The following is an 18,446-nucleotide window of genomic DNA, read 5'->3' on the forward strand; positions in this document are numbered from 1 at the left end:
GAGTGATATATTCTATGGCATGACATGGAGGGTTACTTCTGGTGATTTGTGAATTTTCCACACAATTCCCCACATGGCAAATTTCTGAGATTTCAAAAGTCATTCGGGGAAAATATTAAGCAGAGACCACACAGTTACTGCAAAGATGAAAAATTAAAAGTGTAAGTTTCCCTTTGTCATTCCTTTACATCTCCTTCAGGGAGCTTGCAAAACTGCTGTTGCAAAGATGGGGCCAGTCCATCCCATTATGAAGGTGATGTAGCTTGCATTGGCTGGAGGCTAGAGAGTGAAAGATAAATACATTGAAGATTCCTTTTTTAAATAGAAAAAACTAGTTGTCCTGTGCTGCTTTAGCTAACCTCATCTGCAGCACCAGTAGAGGTGTTATATTTGATTGCATTATTTGCAGGGAAGAGAATTTTGGATAGGATTCCTATGTCTAATACAAAAACAAAAACAGAATTACCTGAAAAACTCAGCAGGTCTGGCAGCGTCGGCGGAGAAGAAAAGAGTTGACGATTCAAGTCCTCATGACCCTTCGACAGAAGGATGTCGAGTGGTGGAGAATTCAAGAAAACCCCAAGAAGGAGAAGAAATTAACTAGTTTTTGAATAAGGGGGGAAAATCATAAAAAGAAACAAATCGCATCTAAACGATGATCCGGGTATCTCTACCCGTCGCTCCATGTCTGTCGAAGGGTCATGAGGACTCGAATCGTCAACTCTTTTCTTCTCCGCCGATGCTGCCAGACCTGCTGAGTTTTTCCAGGTAATTCTGTTTTTGTTTTTGTTTTGGATTTCCAGCATCCGCAGTTTTTTTGTTTTTATTCCTATGTCTAATGTCTATGCCAGTGCCCAGATGTAAACACTGGATAAGGATAGGGCCGGCTATTCAGCCCCTTTGGCCTGTCTTAACATTGTCATGTTCTCCGCAGTCTGTTACCAGAGCTCATCTGAATAAAAGCGACTTGGACAAGGCAGATAAAAACAAAAAACTGCGGATGCTGGAAATCCAAAAGCACTTGTGTAAATTGCATCAGTGAGTGAATCAATGCCTTCAATAAGAAAAGGGTTAAGGAAAGAAAATGAAAGTAAAGAGAACCTTCTTCAAATCTGTTATATTTCATAATTGTGTCTAAATGTAATAGAAAAGGAAAAACACCCACAATTTCTCGTTTGTTGAAATCTTGTTTAAATTACTGGGACAATTCGAGCGTTCAGGACTTGGATTTTCTATTAGGGAAGGATATCACGGGTCATAAAGCGAAGGTAGGTAAGTGGAGTTGAGAACAACTATTGCACGCACAGGCCAAAGGGGCTGAAAAGCCGGCCCTTGTTCCTATCCTTTTTTGCTATTAGCTTGCTGAGAATTGTGATTTCAATACACATTAAAAACACTGCAGTCGAGTGGTGGAGAATTCAAGAAAACCCCAAGAAGGAGAAGAAATTAACTAGTTTTTGAATAAGGGGGAAAAATCATAAAAAGAAACAAATCGCATCTAAATGATGATCCGGGTATCTCTACCCGTCGCTCCATGACAGCAGTCTGGGCTGAAGATACTTTGGTTGCTCCAACTGCCGGAAATATGCAGCTTATGCGTATGCATTAACTAATCTTTTAATAAGTTATTGTCTTCTTTCTTATTCTATCCACAGTTATGATGCAGCCTTTTTAATGAATGATAAATTGTAACCCCTGGTATTTAAAATTAGAATGTTACAGCTTTCCTCTCATCCATAAAGCTTCTAAAGAAAATATTTTTTGTTAATCAAAGGCACTTTATTCATCTGACGTCTGAATGATACTTGACGAGTTTTTACTGGTCTCTGAATTGTATCTGTTGAAAATACGATGCTCGGTTATTCTGCTCGTTGAGCACTGCATTGAGTTTAGTGACAACGGAGCTTTAGTCCGCTCTCTAATGGTTATTTTACATTTTAGCAACAAGGAATATGGGTTTTCTGACCCCACCACTAAATTCATGGTACGCAGGAAGTCCAATGGACTTCTGGGGCATTTTTAAATGCAACTTCCCGCCAATTTACAGCTACACTGTTGTCGCTGTGAAGGCTAAACACTCTGAAACGATATCAACAAGAAATTATACCGCATTCTTAAAGTGTATTTGGAAATTAGGTCATCGCATTGATACGCACCAGATGCTTTCACACCAGCCTGAAAATAAAATTATACCGCAGCCTGTGGTCTCACAACAGAGGTGGTTAAAAGATCTCCACTAAACTTATGTTTTAGATCAAACACTTTGAAATTGGCCCCAGTTTACCAACATCCACTTATTCACTCTCCACATTGTGTGTGACGGTTTTAAAAATTGTAAGCAGCAAAATTTACTCATTCGCTGTTGGCGCTGACACTTTGCATATCTGGTTCTTGCAGATGGGTATTGTTGACAGTCTTACGATGGCCTGTTGGAGGGGAGAAGAGTAAAGTTTGTGCAGAATAGGGGATGGTTCTCCAATCGCCGATGCCCACATCAGTAATCAGATAGTGGCTGAATGCTTCAACCCCAGGGTAGCTGTCTTGGAAGCGAAGGGTGCGTCGGTGGTTTGGAAAACAGCGGGTAGCCTCACAGGGAAGGCTCCTCAACACATTCCAGCCGTTGGGAAAGTTTTGTTTGCCCGCTGAACGGAGAAGGGCAGACAGTTTGCATATTTAGGGCCCCTAATTGGGTGCGATTTAGAGGGCTCGCCAGCAGCGAGAGGCCCCCTGCCCAGGCCACCAGCTCCAGGTAGTTTCCCTAAGGCAGCCCTTGCAACCCAAATGCTGTCGTCGGAGGTCTCCTCTGCCCTGGAGGGCCTGCCTACTTGGCCTCTCAAATTTTTACTTTAAACTTATGCCTCTGAGGACATCTCCATCTTGAGGCCCCGTCGCATTGCCCCGCCCGCCTCAGCAGTGCCCACCTTTCTCGATGGGACCCCTGAGATTCGGTCTACAGCATTGGGGTCCGCCCTCTTAAGGGTGACAAGCATGGAAGCAGCCAATTAAGAGGCTGCCTCTGGGAAAAAATAGCTTTCCCAGTCTTTTTATTATATCAAATTGTGAGGCACAATACTGTTGCCAGGGAGTCTTCATACCCACAGAAATAAATAGTGGAGGTTAATCCAAACACCGCTTGTTTATTATGACCACATCAAACAGAGAAGTGAAAAAAGTAACTTTTCCCAGCGTACTTAGATTCACCAGTTAATGTATGAACAAATAGGTCCGTGTGCTCCCCATTTACCAACGTATTTCATACTGTTGACACGTGATGTTTCATAGTGAAAACTCAATATTTGTGACAATATTGCTGCAAACTTTATGAAGAACTTCCAGTTAATTACTGGGATGTTCTGCTCCCAGAATATAAGTAGTTATTATTCTCTTGTCATCATCACATGGTATTAATATCTTTTTGCAAATGTTACCAGTACATAATGAATACTATTAGTTATCAAAGCATGAATTCTAAGTAGAATAAGAGCTGCAAAATTGTAAGAGCTTTATGTATTATAAACAAAATCAAAGAGTGATAACAGTGAAATAAGAGACTTTATTTCATTTGAACATGACTTAATTACAGCAAAGCTTGAGTGGTTTGTTAACATTAGAGGCACTGTCAGTTTGAATTGAACTTACTGGCAGCAACTGGTTATTTAAAATTATATATATTCAATTTATCACTGTTGCTGGCATGGTAGAAAGAATTTGCATTAATGTAGCACCTTAACATGTGCTATGGAAATCCCAAAGTATTTTACAACCAATGGTGAATACTTTGGGAATTATGGGGCAGTAGAATGTAAGTGAAAGGATAATGAAGCTCATTGTAATGGTTATATTCACGGCATATGACACACCATGAAACATACAATCCCCAAGTAATCAACTACAGATTAGTCCAGAGTAAAGCTGCAGTAATTATGTCACAATCATTAATCCTTCAGTATGAGCATCTTCACGTAACAATTGCTGCCATTGGAGTCAATGATTTAAGTCATTGAAATAAAAACAGAAAATACTCAGTATCAAAGCAGGTCAGACTGCATCTGTGAAGAGAGAAAGCAGATTCTGACATTTCAGATAGATGCCCTTTTTCGGAACAGCAATGACACCATCACAAATAAGAAAGGTCAGAATCAGCAATGATGGACAACAGGATGAAAGGGACCAACAAAATTCACCATTGATGAACAGAATTGCTTCAAAGCTGATATTTCTGAAAGAAAAGTCAGTAATTTCCAGTATTTGCATTTCAATACAAATATTTGTAGTGAAAACTACTATAGTCATGAATCAAACCTTGAAACTAATAATTTATAAAAACTTTCCTCTCCATCACTATTTTGTGTCTAATATAATTGCAGGGACCAGAAGATAGTGATAAACTGTTTGAACTTTGTTTCAGGCTTGTTACCTGAAATATCACTAAGAATCAAGTTTTGTGCTCACCAGCTATTCTACATACAGTGTAGGGCTATTGAAATCATTCTTTATAATTTTACAATAATTCTTTAATTGTACCCTGAAAAGTTCTATGCATATTAAATAATGCACTATAATAGCATTTGACACTCATTTAAGATCCAGCATTGTAGGTCCAGAATTGTTCTGATGCTTATTTCAACATATCAGATGGGCATCAACACAATGGTGGCATTACTTGCCCTGCTTCAATAAACCTGATACATTTTCATGAATTCCATGAAAGCTTTCTGTAGTGATTACATTATAAATGGGTCTTCCATCTTTCTTTCAAAAATCAAATATTTTAACTATTAGCATTGTGTTTTAGTGAACTTTAATTTAAAATGTTTTAAACAGTAAATGACTGATGAGTTCCATGCATTATAAAATCATGAGCAGATCTAGATCAAACTACAGAATTATTGATCTAGAAAATGTCCCAAAGCACTTTATAAGAGATGTAATAGGCATTTGGACACAGCCAAATATCTTAGAAGGGGTGACTTAAAGCTTTGTCAGAGTTGTGTTTTAAGGAGGAAAGTCAGATGGAGAGGTTTAGGAAGGGAAAAACCAACACCAGTCTAACCCATCTATTTGTGAGTATTTAAGTATTGTTCTATCTCTTTGCTTGTTCAATGTTTATAGTCTCGCAATCCTATCAAAAACACTAAAATTTCAAAAAAGTAAAAATCTTATTAAACCAATTTACAAAGTATTTGTTATACTTTTATGGTTACTGTTATACAGGAACTTTATGGAGGGCAATATACAAAATCATGTGGAGCTACTAAATTGATAGCATCATTAGAATGAAACAAAAACATTGATTCATAACATATATATATTCGATAGGAAATGATCGCGCGTCATTGTTGAGATATAGTTGGTTTCCTTATGTGAAGTCATATGAGACTGATACTTGGGTGAAAAATGAATCTGTTCGGTATCTTGTTGCTTCACTACTCCTAATGTTAATGTTAGTACTGCAACATGCAGAATGCACCTCAAGCCTGTTCTGTCGTGTGAAATAACCGACAACCACGGATGCATATCGTCTGGGACGCGCGCACACACACAGATTAAGCAAGAGGTGTCACACTATTTTATCACATCTCAAATTTCACACGTCCTAATATCCCGTGCCATGACGGGACATGATCCTTGTTTTTGTTTGTTTATTCCTTTTGTTTTAAATTCTCTCCCGCCTTAGGTCGGGTAGCTGCAAAGTGTCCGTGTAATATATATATAAAAAATACAAGCCGTCACATGCCGTGTTTCTTCCTGATGACCGACATGGACAGTAATTTCTCCTTGTTCCTCAGCTCCTCCCGCAGGATGGCCTCGCTGACCTTCAGCTGCCGGATGGTGCCTTTCATCTCCTTGATCTTCACCTCCATCAGGGCGATAATGTCCTTCTGCTCGTTCAGCTTCCTGAGCAGCTCCTCGGAGGTGGTGGTGGAGGAGAGCGAGTAGGAGTGATCCAGGCACTCGGGAGCCTCAGGACGAGGGATGGTGGTGGCAGCGGCAGCGGCGGCTGCCGGGAGGGAGGGCGAGGAGGACGAGGACGAGGAGGAGAAGAAGTAGGGTCCCGACAGGTCGATGGGTTTGACGTCCTCGGGGCCGGCGGCGGCGGCGGCGGCCGGGGGCTTCTTGCGGGAGCGCCTGATCTTCCTCTCATTGACCCCTCGGAGCGGGAAGATGGTGGGCACGTTGACCGAGTAGGTCTTCCTGCCGCCGGGGAAGTGGGCGCTGCACACCCGGTGCCCGGTGGTGGGGTAGAAAGTGCTGAAGCAACCCGTTACCCCGGTGCGGGAGATGTTCTGCAGCCAGAGCCGGCGCTGCTCCTCGTCCTTGGGGAAAGTGTAGAAGCGGAGCTCCCGGTCCCGGTGCGAGTTGTTGTAGCAGCCGGGCACGCAGCAGGTGAAGCCGGGCATCCTCCCGCTACGATCCCCGGGGCCAGCGCCACCCGAAAGGCCTCCTTATCCCAGGCCCGGCTCCCCGGACTCTCCTGTTCTCACGATGCCCTCTCTCCCCCTTCCACTCCCCCCCGGGTTTATTTATTTTTCCCCCCAAACGCCGAGTTGGCTGCAAAGCCCAGGCCGCGCGGCGGAACTACATCTCCCAGAGAGCAGCGCGCCCCTCGCAGCCACTTCCGGTCAAACAAACAACTGCTGCAAAAAAGTTTTTAGTAAAAAGTAAACTTTTCTTTCTAAATAATGCATGCACCGCTTTCAACTTCTTCCCATGCCTGTGCAAAATTTTATTTCACTAGCATCACATTGATTATTACTTCTGCAAATTCCACATTAAATTGTGTTTGCATTGTTATCACACACTAATTCTTTCTCTGAGAAAACAGAAAACACTGGAAAATTATTTTTCTGCACCCATTAACTATTAGGTTCCGGGTTTTTTTTTTACTGTTTACGCTACTCTTAAAGCGTGTAATTTTATAACATTTATTAGGTGACAATAGGGTGAGAGCTTACTGCAAGACAAAATCCATAGAAATAACTTTTCAGTCTGCCTGAAAAAAAATCCCTATTTCTTGCTATTTTGTTTACAGGATATGCATGGCCAGACATACTGTTTCAAAATAGATCACTAGTTTTACTAAACTGGTGTTTTTCGTCATTTAAGATGATATCTTAAAAGCAGTTAATTTTTTTATCAACAAATACTAACATTTAAAAACCCCCAATAAAGTTGCAAAAATATATTTCTGCTAACAGCAGTAAAATTAATATGAATGGAAGGTTTGCAACACAATGAAAAGAAAAACAAAATTCACAAATAATCGCTGAAGATATTGTGTGACCTAAAATAAAGATATTTGAATAAAATGATTCAAAATCTGAAGAAAATCACAATCTGACAAAAAAATTATATTTCATTCTTATTCTACGGAAAGTACTCTTTCTTGTTCATTATTTGCAATTCAAATAAGTTAAACAAACATTAGTTGTGCATTCTCACCTGCCTGCAGACTTACATTGTTTTACAGGATGCCTAGACAGAATCAATAGACTGACTGTAGCTGGTGTGGGGGGAAGCTACATTTAAATAAAAGCAAAATACTGCAGATGCTGGAAATCTGAAACAAAAACACAAAATGCTGGAAAAACTCAGCAGGTCTGACAGCATCTATGGAGAGAAAGACAGAGTTAATGTTTCGAGTCCATTTCACTCTTCAGAGCTCAAGAGAAGTACAAATGTGGTGAAATATATACTGTTTAAGGGGGGTGGGTGGTGAAACAGATGAAACTGCATAGGAGGCCAGTGATAGGTGGAGGCAAAGGAGAGATTGCGAAAGATGTCATAAACAAAAGGTCAAAGGGGTGTTAATGGTGGTACTGCTGAAGGAGGTTCTAATGGTGACATTAAGAGTAGAAAGCAGAATGAGCAAGTGACAGATGGCCCTAGTGGGGGTAGGGTAGGGGGAGGGAACGGTGGTGGGAAAAAAGATCGAAAATAGGCTAAAAGGTGGGGATAAAATAATGAATGAAAATGGGAATAATTTTTTTAAATAACAAAAATAAGTGGAAAAATAAATAAGAATTGAAAAATCAGGACATACAATGCTCCTCGTACTGCTGTTCTTGCCACTTGCTGAAATCCACACAGTGCCATGCGCCGCCATATGAATACATTCGAACTCTCCCTCCAGCAACACCAATTCACGCTATCTCAAAGTTGTTCTTGCCCCCAGTTTCATTTTATTCTTCGTCTCATCAGACGCCTTAACAAGAAATTTTTTCTCTTTCTTTCAGGTGCCAAGAAACACAAGCTCCAACATCTCATTGATACCAAAGCCCATTCAGGACCCTTCACCCCTTCTCATCCCTCTGACCTCATCCTGTCTTCTAACCCCAGCCCTTGCCATGTATTCACCATACCCCTGACCTTCCCCTCTCTGATGCTGAACGTTCAGTACTCAGCAAAGGACTCAGTTTCATACCCTTATGTCTTCACCTCAATGAATTCCGGGTTCGAAACAATGCTGACCTGTACTTCTGCCGCCTTCGTTTACCTGCTCACTTCTTTGGGCAGGAGTCCTCCCGCTGTTCAATGGATCCTTTCACCTGCCTCCAGTATTCTCCCTCCACCTGGGCCCCTCCCTCTGGCCTCTTACCTGCCTTGATCTTTTCATTGATAACTGTCAGGGCGATATTCCAATTTCTCTACTCCAATCACCCACTCTAACCTATCTCCTAATGAACTTGTCACACTCTGTTCTCTCAGGTCCAACCCTGACTTTGTTTTCAAACCTGCCGACAAGGGTGGTGCTGTTGTTGTTTTGTGTATTGACCTCTACCTCAAAGAGGCTGAGCACCAACTCTCAGACATTTCCTCCTACCTCTCTGGACCATGACCCCACCACCAAACATCAAGCCATTGTTTCCAGGACTGTCACTGACCTCATCTCCGCTGGAGATCTTCTCTCCACAGCTTCCAACCTGATAGTCGTCCAACCTTGGATGGCCCGCTTCTACCTCCTATCCAAAATCCACAAACAGGACTGTCCCGGTAGATCAATCGTGTCAGTCTGTTCCTGCCCCATGGAATTCATTTCTTCCTATCTTAACTCCGTTCTCTCTCCCCTTGTCCAGTCTCTTCCCACCTACATCCGCGATTCCTCTGATACCCTACATCATATCAACAATTTCCAGTTCCCTGCCCCTAAATGCCTCCTCTTCACCATGGACGTCCAATCCCTCTACACCTCCATCCTTCACCAGGATGGTCTGAGGGCTCTCTGCTTCTTCCTTAAACAGAGGCCCGAACAAATCCCATCCATCACCACTCTCCTCCATCTGGCTGAACTTGTTCTCTCACTGAACAATTTCTTCTTAAACTCGTCTCACTTTCTCCAAATAAAAGGTGTACCCGCATGGGCCCCAGTTATGCCTGTCTCTTTCCTTGTTCCAGTCCTACTCAGGCCCCCTCCCACAACTCTTTCTCCGGTACGTCGATGACTGTTTCGGTGCCGCTTCATGCTCTTGTCTGGACCTGGAAAAATTTATCAGTTTTGCTTCCAATTTCCACCCCTCCATCACTTTCACATGGTCCATCTCTGACACTTCCCTTCCCTTCCTTGACCTCTCTGTCTCAATTTCTGGTGATAGACTGTCCATCAATATTCATTACAAGCCCACCGACTCCCACAGCTACCTTGACTACAGCTCTTCGCATTCTGCTTCCTGTAAGGCCTCCATCCTGTTCTCTCAGTTCCTTCGTCTCCGTCGCCTCTGTTCCGACGATGCCACTTTCCAAAACAGTGCTTCTGACATGTCTTCCTTCCCCTTAACTGAGGTTTCCCATCCATGGTAGTTGACAGGGCCCCCAACCTTAGCTGGCCCATCTCCCGTGCCTCTGCCCTCACACCTTCTTCTCCCTCCCAGAACCATGATAGGGTCCCTCTTGTCCTCACTTTTCACCCCACCAGCCTCCGCATTCAAAGGATCATGCACCACCATTTCTGCCAACTCCAGCATGATGACACCACCAAACACATCTTCCCTTCACCCCCCATGTCAGCATTCTGCAGGGATTGTTCCCTCTGGAACACCCTGATCCACTCCTCCATCACCCCCAACACCTCAACCCCTTCCCATGGCACCTATCCATCCAACCGCAAAAGGTGCAACACCTGCCCCTTTACTTCCCCCCTCCTCACCATACAAGGGCCCAAATACTCCTTTCAATTGAAGCAGCACTTCATTTGCACTTCCCTCAATTTAGTCTACTGTATTCGCTGCTCCCAATGCGGTTTCCTCTACATTGGAGAGGCCAAATGCAGACTGGGTGACTGCTTTGCGGAACACCTTCGGTCTGTCCGCATGCATGACCCAGACCTTCCTGTCGCTTTCCATTTCAACACCATCCTACTCTATACCCATATGTTCATCTTTGGCCTGCTACAATGTTCCAGTGAAGCTCAACGCAAACTGGAGGAACAGCACCTCATCTTCCGATTAAGCACTTTACAGCATTCTGGACTTAGCATTGAGTTCAACAAGTTCGGACCATGAACTCTCTCCTCCATCCTCACCCCTTTTTGATCCCCTTTCTTTAATATTCATTTTTATTTTTCAATATTTTTAAATTTATTTTTCCACTTGATTTTATTTTTAAAAAATTTATTTCCATTTTCATTCATTGTTTTATCCACACCTTTTAGCCTATTTTCGATTTTTTTTCCTACCATTCCCCCTCCCCGCCCCACCCCCATTAGGGCCACCTGTCACTTGCTCATTCTGCTTTCTACTCTTAATGCACCATTAGCACCTCCTTTAGCAGTACCGCCACCATTAACACCCCTTTGACCTTTCATTTATGACATCTTTTGCAATCTCTCCTTTGCCTCCGCCTATCGCTGGCCTTCTATCCAGCTTCATCTGTTCCACCCCCACTTAAACAGCATATATTTCACCATATTTGTACTTTTCTTTAGCTCTGAAGGAGAATGAAATGGACTCAAAACGTTAACTCTGTCTTTCTCTCCACAGGTGCTGTCAGACCTGCTGAGTTTTTCCAGCATTTTTTGTTTTTGTTGTGGGAAGTTACATTTCTTGGGTTTGGAATTATTTTATTAATAAAGAGATGGCCCCAGTATAATTTTAAAGCAATCAGGTTCTCTCACATCAGAGCATATCATTAGAACCCGAATATATTTTACGAATGGTTATGGTCACCCCTCGTAGATATGGCACCTAACTAATGTTGCAGTGGGTGCTGATTTCAAATCTCACCGCGACACATTGGAGATTAAATATAGGTAATCTGATCATTTGTGGGCCAGCACCAGATGAAATAACCATGAAAATGTTGGATTGTTGTAAAAAACCAACTGCTTCACTAATGTTCTATCTGGTCCCACGTATTTATTGCTTTTAGGGCATCTGTGAATGGGTAAAAAAATGTAACATGGTCCATATCCTGAGAACAAATTATATTTATATAATGTTGGTCTGTCAACAAATGGAAATACGTATTTACTGTGATTGTTATAACCATTAAGAGGATGCATTGCAAATAGGCTAGCATGCCATGGATTAACAATTTTACCACAATATTTTGCATCTGAGATTGCATGAGTAGCTCAACATGAACTCCATATTGTGAGACTGCATCATTGCAGGCAAAACTAGCATTAACATTTATTAATCAGATTTTGTAAATACACAAAAACAAAGTGTGGATGATCAGCAATACAAATTATTGACACACAACACTTAAAATTGTGATTAAAAATATAAATTCAATCTGCTCTGGAATCTTTTAACTGAGATGTCAATGAACATAATGGAACCCTTTGTCATACCACTGAATTCGACTGCATTGCCACAACATGGAAACAAAGGATTGAAATGAAGGAGCTGCAGAACCTGGATACCAAGCATCACAAATATTCCTCCAAGGCTTCTTTAAAAACCCCAGATCAGTGTTGTCCTTTCACACTAGGCATGGTTCTTTGGATGTGATAAAAGATTTTTTGTCAACAATATGGTAGCTAAGTATTAATTATTTCTATTGCTTCAAGGGCTGGAAGTGAACAGTAGCACCATAACTGTCTGGAGAGTTGTTTGGTAGAACAAAGCCAATTGTAATTTTACTTTCTCTTAATGGTTTAATGGAGTTATTTGAGGAAGAAACAACCAAGGTGGATAAAGGGGAACATGTAGATGTGGTGTACTTGTGTTCCAAAAGGCACTTGATAAGGTGCCACTCACAGAATCGTTCACAAAATAAGAGCACATGGTGTAGGCAGCAACATATTAGCTCAGATTGAAAATTGGTTAGCTAACAGGAAGCAGAGTGTAGGGACAAATGGGTTATTTTCTGGTTGGCAACTGTAACTAATAAACTGCCACAAGGATCAGTGCTGGGGCCTCAAAAATTTACGACTTATATTAACGACTTGGATGAAGGGACTGTATATGGTAGCTAAATTTACTGATGACACAAAGATAGGTAGGAAAGTAAATTGTCAAGAGGACAAAAAGAGTCTGCAAAGGGAATTAGATAGGTTAAGTGCATGGGCAAAAATTTGGCAGATGGAATATAATGTTGAAACATGTGAGCTTGTCCACTTTGGCAGAAACAGTAGAAAAGCTATAAATTATTTAAATGGAGAGAGATTGCAGAACTCTACGTTACAAAGAGATCTTGGTGTCCTGATACATGAATCACAAAAAGGTCAGATGCAGGCATAGCAAGTGATTAGGAAGACAAATGGAATATTGGCTTTTATTCCAAAGGGAATCGAGTATAAAATTAGGGAGGTGATGCTACAGCTGTACAGTGTCTTATTGAGACCCCATCTGAAGTACTGTGTACAGTTTTGGCCTCATTATATAAGAAAGAATATAATTGCATTAGAAACTGTTCAGAGAAGTTTCAATCAACTGAATCCTGGGATGGAGGGGTGAGCTTATGAGGAAAGGTTGAGCAATTTGGGCCTATACCCATTAGAGTTTAGAAGAATGAGATGTGATCTTACTGAATCATATGATATCCAGAGGGGACTTGACAGGGTGGATGCTGAGAGGATGTTTCCCCTTGTGGGGAAGTCTAGAACTAGGGGACACAGTTCAAAAATTAGGGGTCTCCCATTTAAGACTGAGATGAGGAAAATTTTTTTCTCTCAGAGGGCTGTTATTCTGTACAATTCTCTTGCCCAGAGAGGAGTGGAGGCTGGGTCATTGAACATATTCAATGCTGAATTAGATTGTTTTTTAATCAACATGGAGGTCAGATAGGAAAGTGGAGCTGAGGCCACAATCAGATCAGCTATGATATTATCGAATGGCGGAGCAGGCTCAAGGGGCCGGATGCCCTATTCCTGCTCCTAATTTGTGTGTTCTTGTATTGTCTCTTATCATTTACATTCCATATATAATCAGTCAAGAATATAGCTGAAAACTTGAAGTGAATGTGATATGTGGATGAAGATGTTGATCTTAAACTGAGATGATGATATTCCTAAACCTTAGCTTTTCCAGTACAAAAATGGAAAGAAAAATAAAAAAAACAGATGGCACAGAACTGCACTCCTTGATGTGACGTGTTGCAGCTGGAATGCACTATGCCATTGTGCTGCCTGGAAAATAACTTCCATTAGGTCATGCTAAGTTCTCGATCAATGGCCTGAATGGTGAAGCAGCACTTCTGCCAGGTGGGAGTGTCTAAATTAGAGGAAGTTAAAGCAAGATTATTGAGTTGCAACTGCTATGGGTTTAATGATTTTGGTTAAACCCAGATTAAACCATGTTGTTCTTTCTTCACAATCTCAATCATCAATAATCATTATAAAAATGGAACTATACGGGGTTACCAACCCTTGTCAGTGTCAGGGAGTTAAGGATTAATCTCCTCAACACTGCTGCAAGCAAGATGGGAGAAAAGGTCATAATGGCTTTAATACATTTTCATTTGCTTTGAACACTCTCATTTATTAGTTAAAATGTGAAAAAGGATGTTTTGACTGAGTGGGACAATTTAAACTTCTGTGATTACTCTTCCTGGAATATGTCCAACAAGAGTCAACAAACCTCCTATTGTGTAGTTTTGAGGAGTTAGGGTATATCTTTAAACTGAAGTGTAGAAGCCGAAGGAGTGACCTGATATAATTATTATTTTCAGTTATGAAGTATTATGAAAAAACTACCACATAGAGTGGTTAGAATGTGTTCTTTCTTACAAGCAGAATCTATAAATCTTCTTTAGCCTTCACTACTGCCATTAACACTACCTTTGTCTTGTGTCCATGACATCTTTGTCAACCTCTCTTTAGCCCCCACCTATCAGTGACCTCCTATCTTGCTTCACCTGCTCCACTCCCTTGAACGGTATAAATTCCATCATATTTCTATTTTTCTTTAGCTCTGAAGAAGAGTCCTATGGACTTGAAACATTAACTCTGTTTCTCTCTCCACAGATGCTGCCAGACCTGCTGAGCTTTTCCAGCATTTTATAAATCCTTCAAATGGATTTAGGTAGTTGTCTGAATATGGAAGAGTATAAGCAGGAGAGCAGTGCTCAGCTAAATAGTCCAAGTGGAGATAAAGCAATTGTGCTGGGACAGCCAAATAACTAGTGCCTTTAGTGTAATATTCAAAATGTGGCTTCAACCAAGGTTTCTGACACGAGTTCCAACTAATGTGTCAATTGTTCGTTTATAAAAAATATGTAATAAATAGACTCAGTACTTTCCAAAAACCTGATACAGCTCTGCATATTTAAACTGGGTTACCAATTTGTGTCATTCCTGCCAATCTCCTCCTCGAAGCATCTAAAACAGCGAGCCAGCCACAGTCAATGTCTTTTGCTAAGCGCTTAAAAGAGATTGTTTATTTTGATAGCTGGTAGGCCTACAGAAGAGAAAATTGATCTGAACATTTAAATAAAATCGTTAATGAAGAAAAATAATTAAAATTGGGTCGCTAGTATAGGAAAATGATAAAAATTCACCACCTGCTTCTTAACAAACAAAACAAAAACAGAATTACCTGGAAAAGCTCAGCAGGTCTGGCAGCATCGGCGGAGAAGAAAAGAGCTGACGTTTCGAGATGCTGCCAGACCTGCTGAGTTTTTCCAGGTAATTCTGTTTTTGTTTTGGATTTCCAGCATCCGCAGTTTTTTTTGTTCTTAACAAACAAGATTGTAGGGAATAAACTACATCTCCCAGAACCTACTGCGGGATTGACGAGATTATGACCCAGCGCTTCCGGTTCCAGGTTCTCGCGAGAACCAGTTGAATTGTGAGGCGGGCAAATGTCGCAGGCTCGAGCAGATTAAACGTTGACCGACTCGGTTTATAGGGTGGACTGGAGTTGAGGCCTCACAAAATACCCGATACCGAGGAGCAGGTGAATTAACCGTCAAAGGAAAGAAAGGGTCCGATTGAAACTTACTCAAAATCCTATCACATATCGGACTCAAAGTGACGCTAGTGAGTCTGGACCCCATCCGCCGCGCAATGGACACTGACCCGATAACCAGTGCTCCTACCTAGGGAACTGACCCGATAACCAGTGCTCCTACCTAGGGAACTGACTCGGTAACCAGTGCTCCTACCTAGGGAACTGACCCGATAACCAGTGCTCCTACCTAGGGAACTGACTCGGTAACCAGTGCTCCTACCTAGGGAACTGACCCGATAACCAGTGCTCCTACCTAGGGAACTGACTGGGTAACCAGTGCTCCTACCTAGGGAACTGACTCGGTAACCAGTGCTCCTACCTAGGGAACTGACCCGATAACCAGTGCTCCTACCTAGGGAACTGACTCGGTAACCAGTGCTCCTACCTAGGGAACTGACACGGTAGCCAGTGCTCCTACCTAGGGAACTGACTCGGTAACCAGTGCACTGACCTGATAACCAGTGCTTTTACCTAGGGAACTGACTCGGTTACCAGTGCATTGACCCGATAACCAGTGCTCCTACCTAGGGAACTGACTCGGTAACCAGTGCTCCTACCTAGGGAACTGACTCGGTAACCAGTGCTCCTACCTAGGGAACTGACCCGATAACCAGTGCTCCTACCTAGGGAACGGACCCGTTAACCAGTGATCCTACCTAGGGAACTGACTCGGAAACCCGTGCTCCTTCCTAGGGAACTGACTCGGTAACCAGTGCTCCTACCTAGGGAACTGACTCGGTAACTAGGACACTGACCCAATAACCAGTGTTCCTACCGAGGGAACTGACCCAGTAACCAGTGCACCTCCTAGGGAAATGACCCGTTAACCAGGACACTGACCTGAAAGCCAGTGCTCCTACCTAGGGAACTGACCTGGTAACCAGAACACTGATCTGGTAACAACGGCATTGATCCTGTAACCAGGGGACTGAGCGAGTAACCAGGGAACTGACCCAGTACCATGACATGTAACTGGGGAACTGTCCCAGGAAACTTAACCAGCAATCAACCCAGGGAACTGAGCAAGTAACCGGGACACTAATCCAGGGAACTGACCTGAGAAACTGACCCAGGGAACTCACCTGGTAACCAGGCAACTATACCAAGGAATTGACATGGTCAGCCAACTCAGGGAACTGAGCAGGTAACCAGGGCAGTACCCTAGGGAACTGATCTGGTAACCCAGGGAACTGACCTAGGGAACTAACCCAGATAACTGATCTGGTAACCAGACATCAACCCAGAAAACTGACCCAGTAACCTGGGAACTGATTTAGGAAACTAACCCTGGCACTGACCCAGAGAACTGACCTTTTAACTGGGGTTCAAACCTGTAATTGTTGAAGCAACTCAGGGGGTTGACCAGGTAGCTGTGAGAACCAATGTATAATCGGGGAAGGGACCCAGGACATTGATTCTGTAACCAGAGCGCAATGTGTAACGGGCCCACAACCCAATGAACTGACTTTAACCTGGGCATTGACTGTACTCCTAGCACTGTTTCTATGACCCAAGCACCAAATGCATTCTCAGGGCAGTGGCCCAGGGAATTGACTGCATATTTGGGTTTGGGACCAAAGAAATGAGCTTTTGACCAATCCTGTGAGCTGGGCACCGAACACTGCCAAAACAAAATAAACTGGTGGGATCTGGCTTTCATAAATTGATTTCTATATTTATCATTATCATTAGCTACACCTCAAAAATAATCATATAGAAATTTCAAACATTTCTCGGATAAGGCATGTGATAATTGGAAATCCTTTCAATAAAGCCACAATGGCACTTGCCAGCCTTAACCATGTCGAAAATTATCTGAAAATAGCAGTGTTCTTTGGCAAGTATTGCTGTATTAAATGCCAGATCTATTAGTATTGTTGTAAAAAATTCCTGTTTGAAGGCTATATCTCAGAAGTAATTTCAATGTAAATTAATTCTCTCAATAAATATTAAATTAAAGCTGTAGCATTTGAGTATGATATTTCAGATTTTATTAAGGTAGAGATATCTATGTTCCTTTTCTCGGTATATTTGCAGGTTTATTTTGTTAGAATACTGACGCCACAACAAAAACCTTTTGCCCCTCCAATCATGTAACTTATTATGAGATGGACATTAATGAGTACTACTATGTTTTCTGTATTTCTTCCAGCTGTCTATCCTGTATATTTGATCAAGAAAAAATGAATGATGGCGGATATTCAACCCGAAGGGTATCACAGCTGAACTGTCCTAACCCAATTTCCATGCAATAGCACTTTTAGCAGTGGTCACTGGATAGTGATGAGCAGTGGAGGAACCTTCAGTTGCCCCCCCCGCCAGCCCCCTGCCAAATATCTTGGGTTTATGTATCTTTGCTGTTATTTATATGTCAATTAATATATTTGTACAGCATAAACAAATATTTTTGAGTGGAGAATCAAGGTAATTCAGGTTTCTTTTGGAGGGTGTCAAGACCAACCAGATAATCTGAAAAATAAGGGCGTTTAGCATTGAAAGAACAGTGCATGCCTGAATTGAATTGTTTTTGCATTTTATTACTTTTTAATAGTCCAGACAATTTACCAATCAGTGAATATATAGGATAGAAAATAGACTTTTCCAGATCAGCAACTTAAACAAGCAGACTGACAGAAGCAATATTGATGCACAGCTTTTAGTGAGAATCTAATATGCTTCTAAATTCCAAGAAAATTTGAAGAATTTCCAGACTTTCTGGGTTAGCTGTAGATGACTGGGTGGAGAAAATACTTGTGTTGACTGCTTTTGTTTCTGCAGATTTTTCTAATCAAAAAGATGGACTCCTTACCTGAAGATATGACGATGCGCACCCTAATTAAGGGTATGATTACTGAAGAGGTTCCACAGAGTATTGTACGCCCAAGAACACGCAGGTTAGAATGTTATCTTCCCAGTTACTTATATGTTTATCTCCCCCTTTAAGCCCATTGATGTGAGTCATCATTCCCAGGATAATACTTTTTTGAGACAGGAAATTAATATCACCTCAGTCGCATGTAGAGGGGCTAAGCATTCTAAGGCACTTAGTACAGG

At 41.9% G+C, this 18,446-nt stretch overlaps 2 protein-coding genes across 2 annotated transcripts in view; one reads left to right on the forward strand and one right to left on the reverse strand.

Moving 5' to 3' along the window:
- Positions 1 to 3,533: 3,533 nt before the first annotated feature.
- thap11 (THAP domain containing 11) lies at positions 3,534 to 6,551 on the reverse strand. Its single transcript, XM_041190693.1, has one exon. The coding sequence runs from the start codon at positions 6,399 to 6,401 to the stop codon at positions 5,730 to 5,732; it is 672 nt and encodes a 223-aa protein (XP_041046627.1). The 5' UTR covers positions 6,402 to 6,551; the 3' UTR covers positions 3,534 to 5,729.
- Positions 6,552 to 15,317: 8,766 nt separating this feature from the next.
- LOC121280051 overlaps positions 15,318 to 18,446 on the forward strand; it is a 76,352-nt gene continuing 73,223 nt past the window's right edge. Inside the window, exons 1-2 of the mRNA XM_041191680.1 lie at positions 15,318 to 15,421; positions 18,171 to 18,286. Of these exons, the coding sequence (XP_041047614.1) occupies positions 18,189 to 18,286 (98 nt within the window). The 5' untranslated portion in view covers positions 15,318 to 15,421; positions 18,171 to 18,188. The remainder of the gene's footprint in view (positions 15,422 to 18,170; positions 18,287 to 18,446) is intronic.

Source organism: Carcharodon carcharias, chromosome 7, assembly GCF_017639515.1.
Source record: "Carcharodon carcharias isolate sCarCar2 chromosome 7, sCarCar2.pri, whole genome shotgun sequence".
Taxonomy (NCBI): domain Eukaryota; kingdom Metazoa; phylum Chordata; class Chondrichthyes; order Lamniformes; family Lamnidae; genus Carcharodon; species Carcharodon carcharias.

What these genes read in the sequence shown, in the direction of transcription:
- thap11 (XM_041190693.1), bottom strand. Translation starts at nt 6,401, where the DNA reads ATGCCCGGCTTCACCTGCTGCGTGCCCGGCTGCTACAACAACTCGCAC.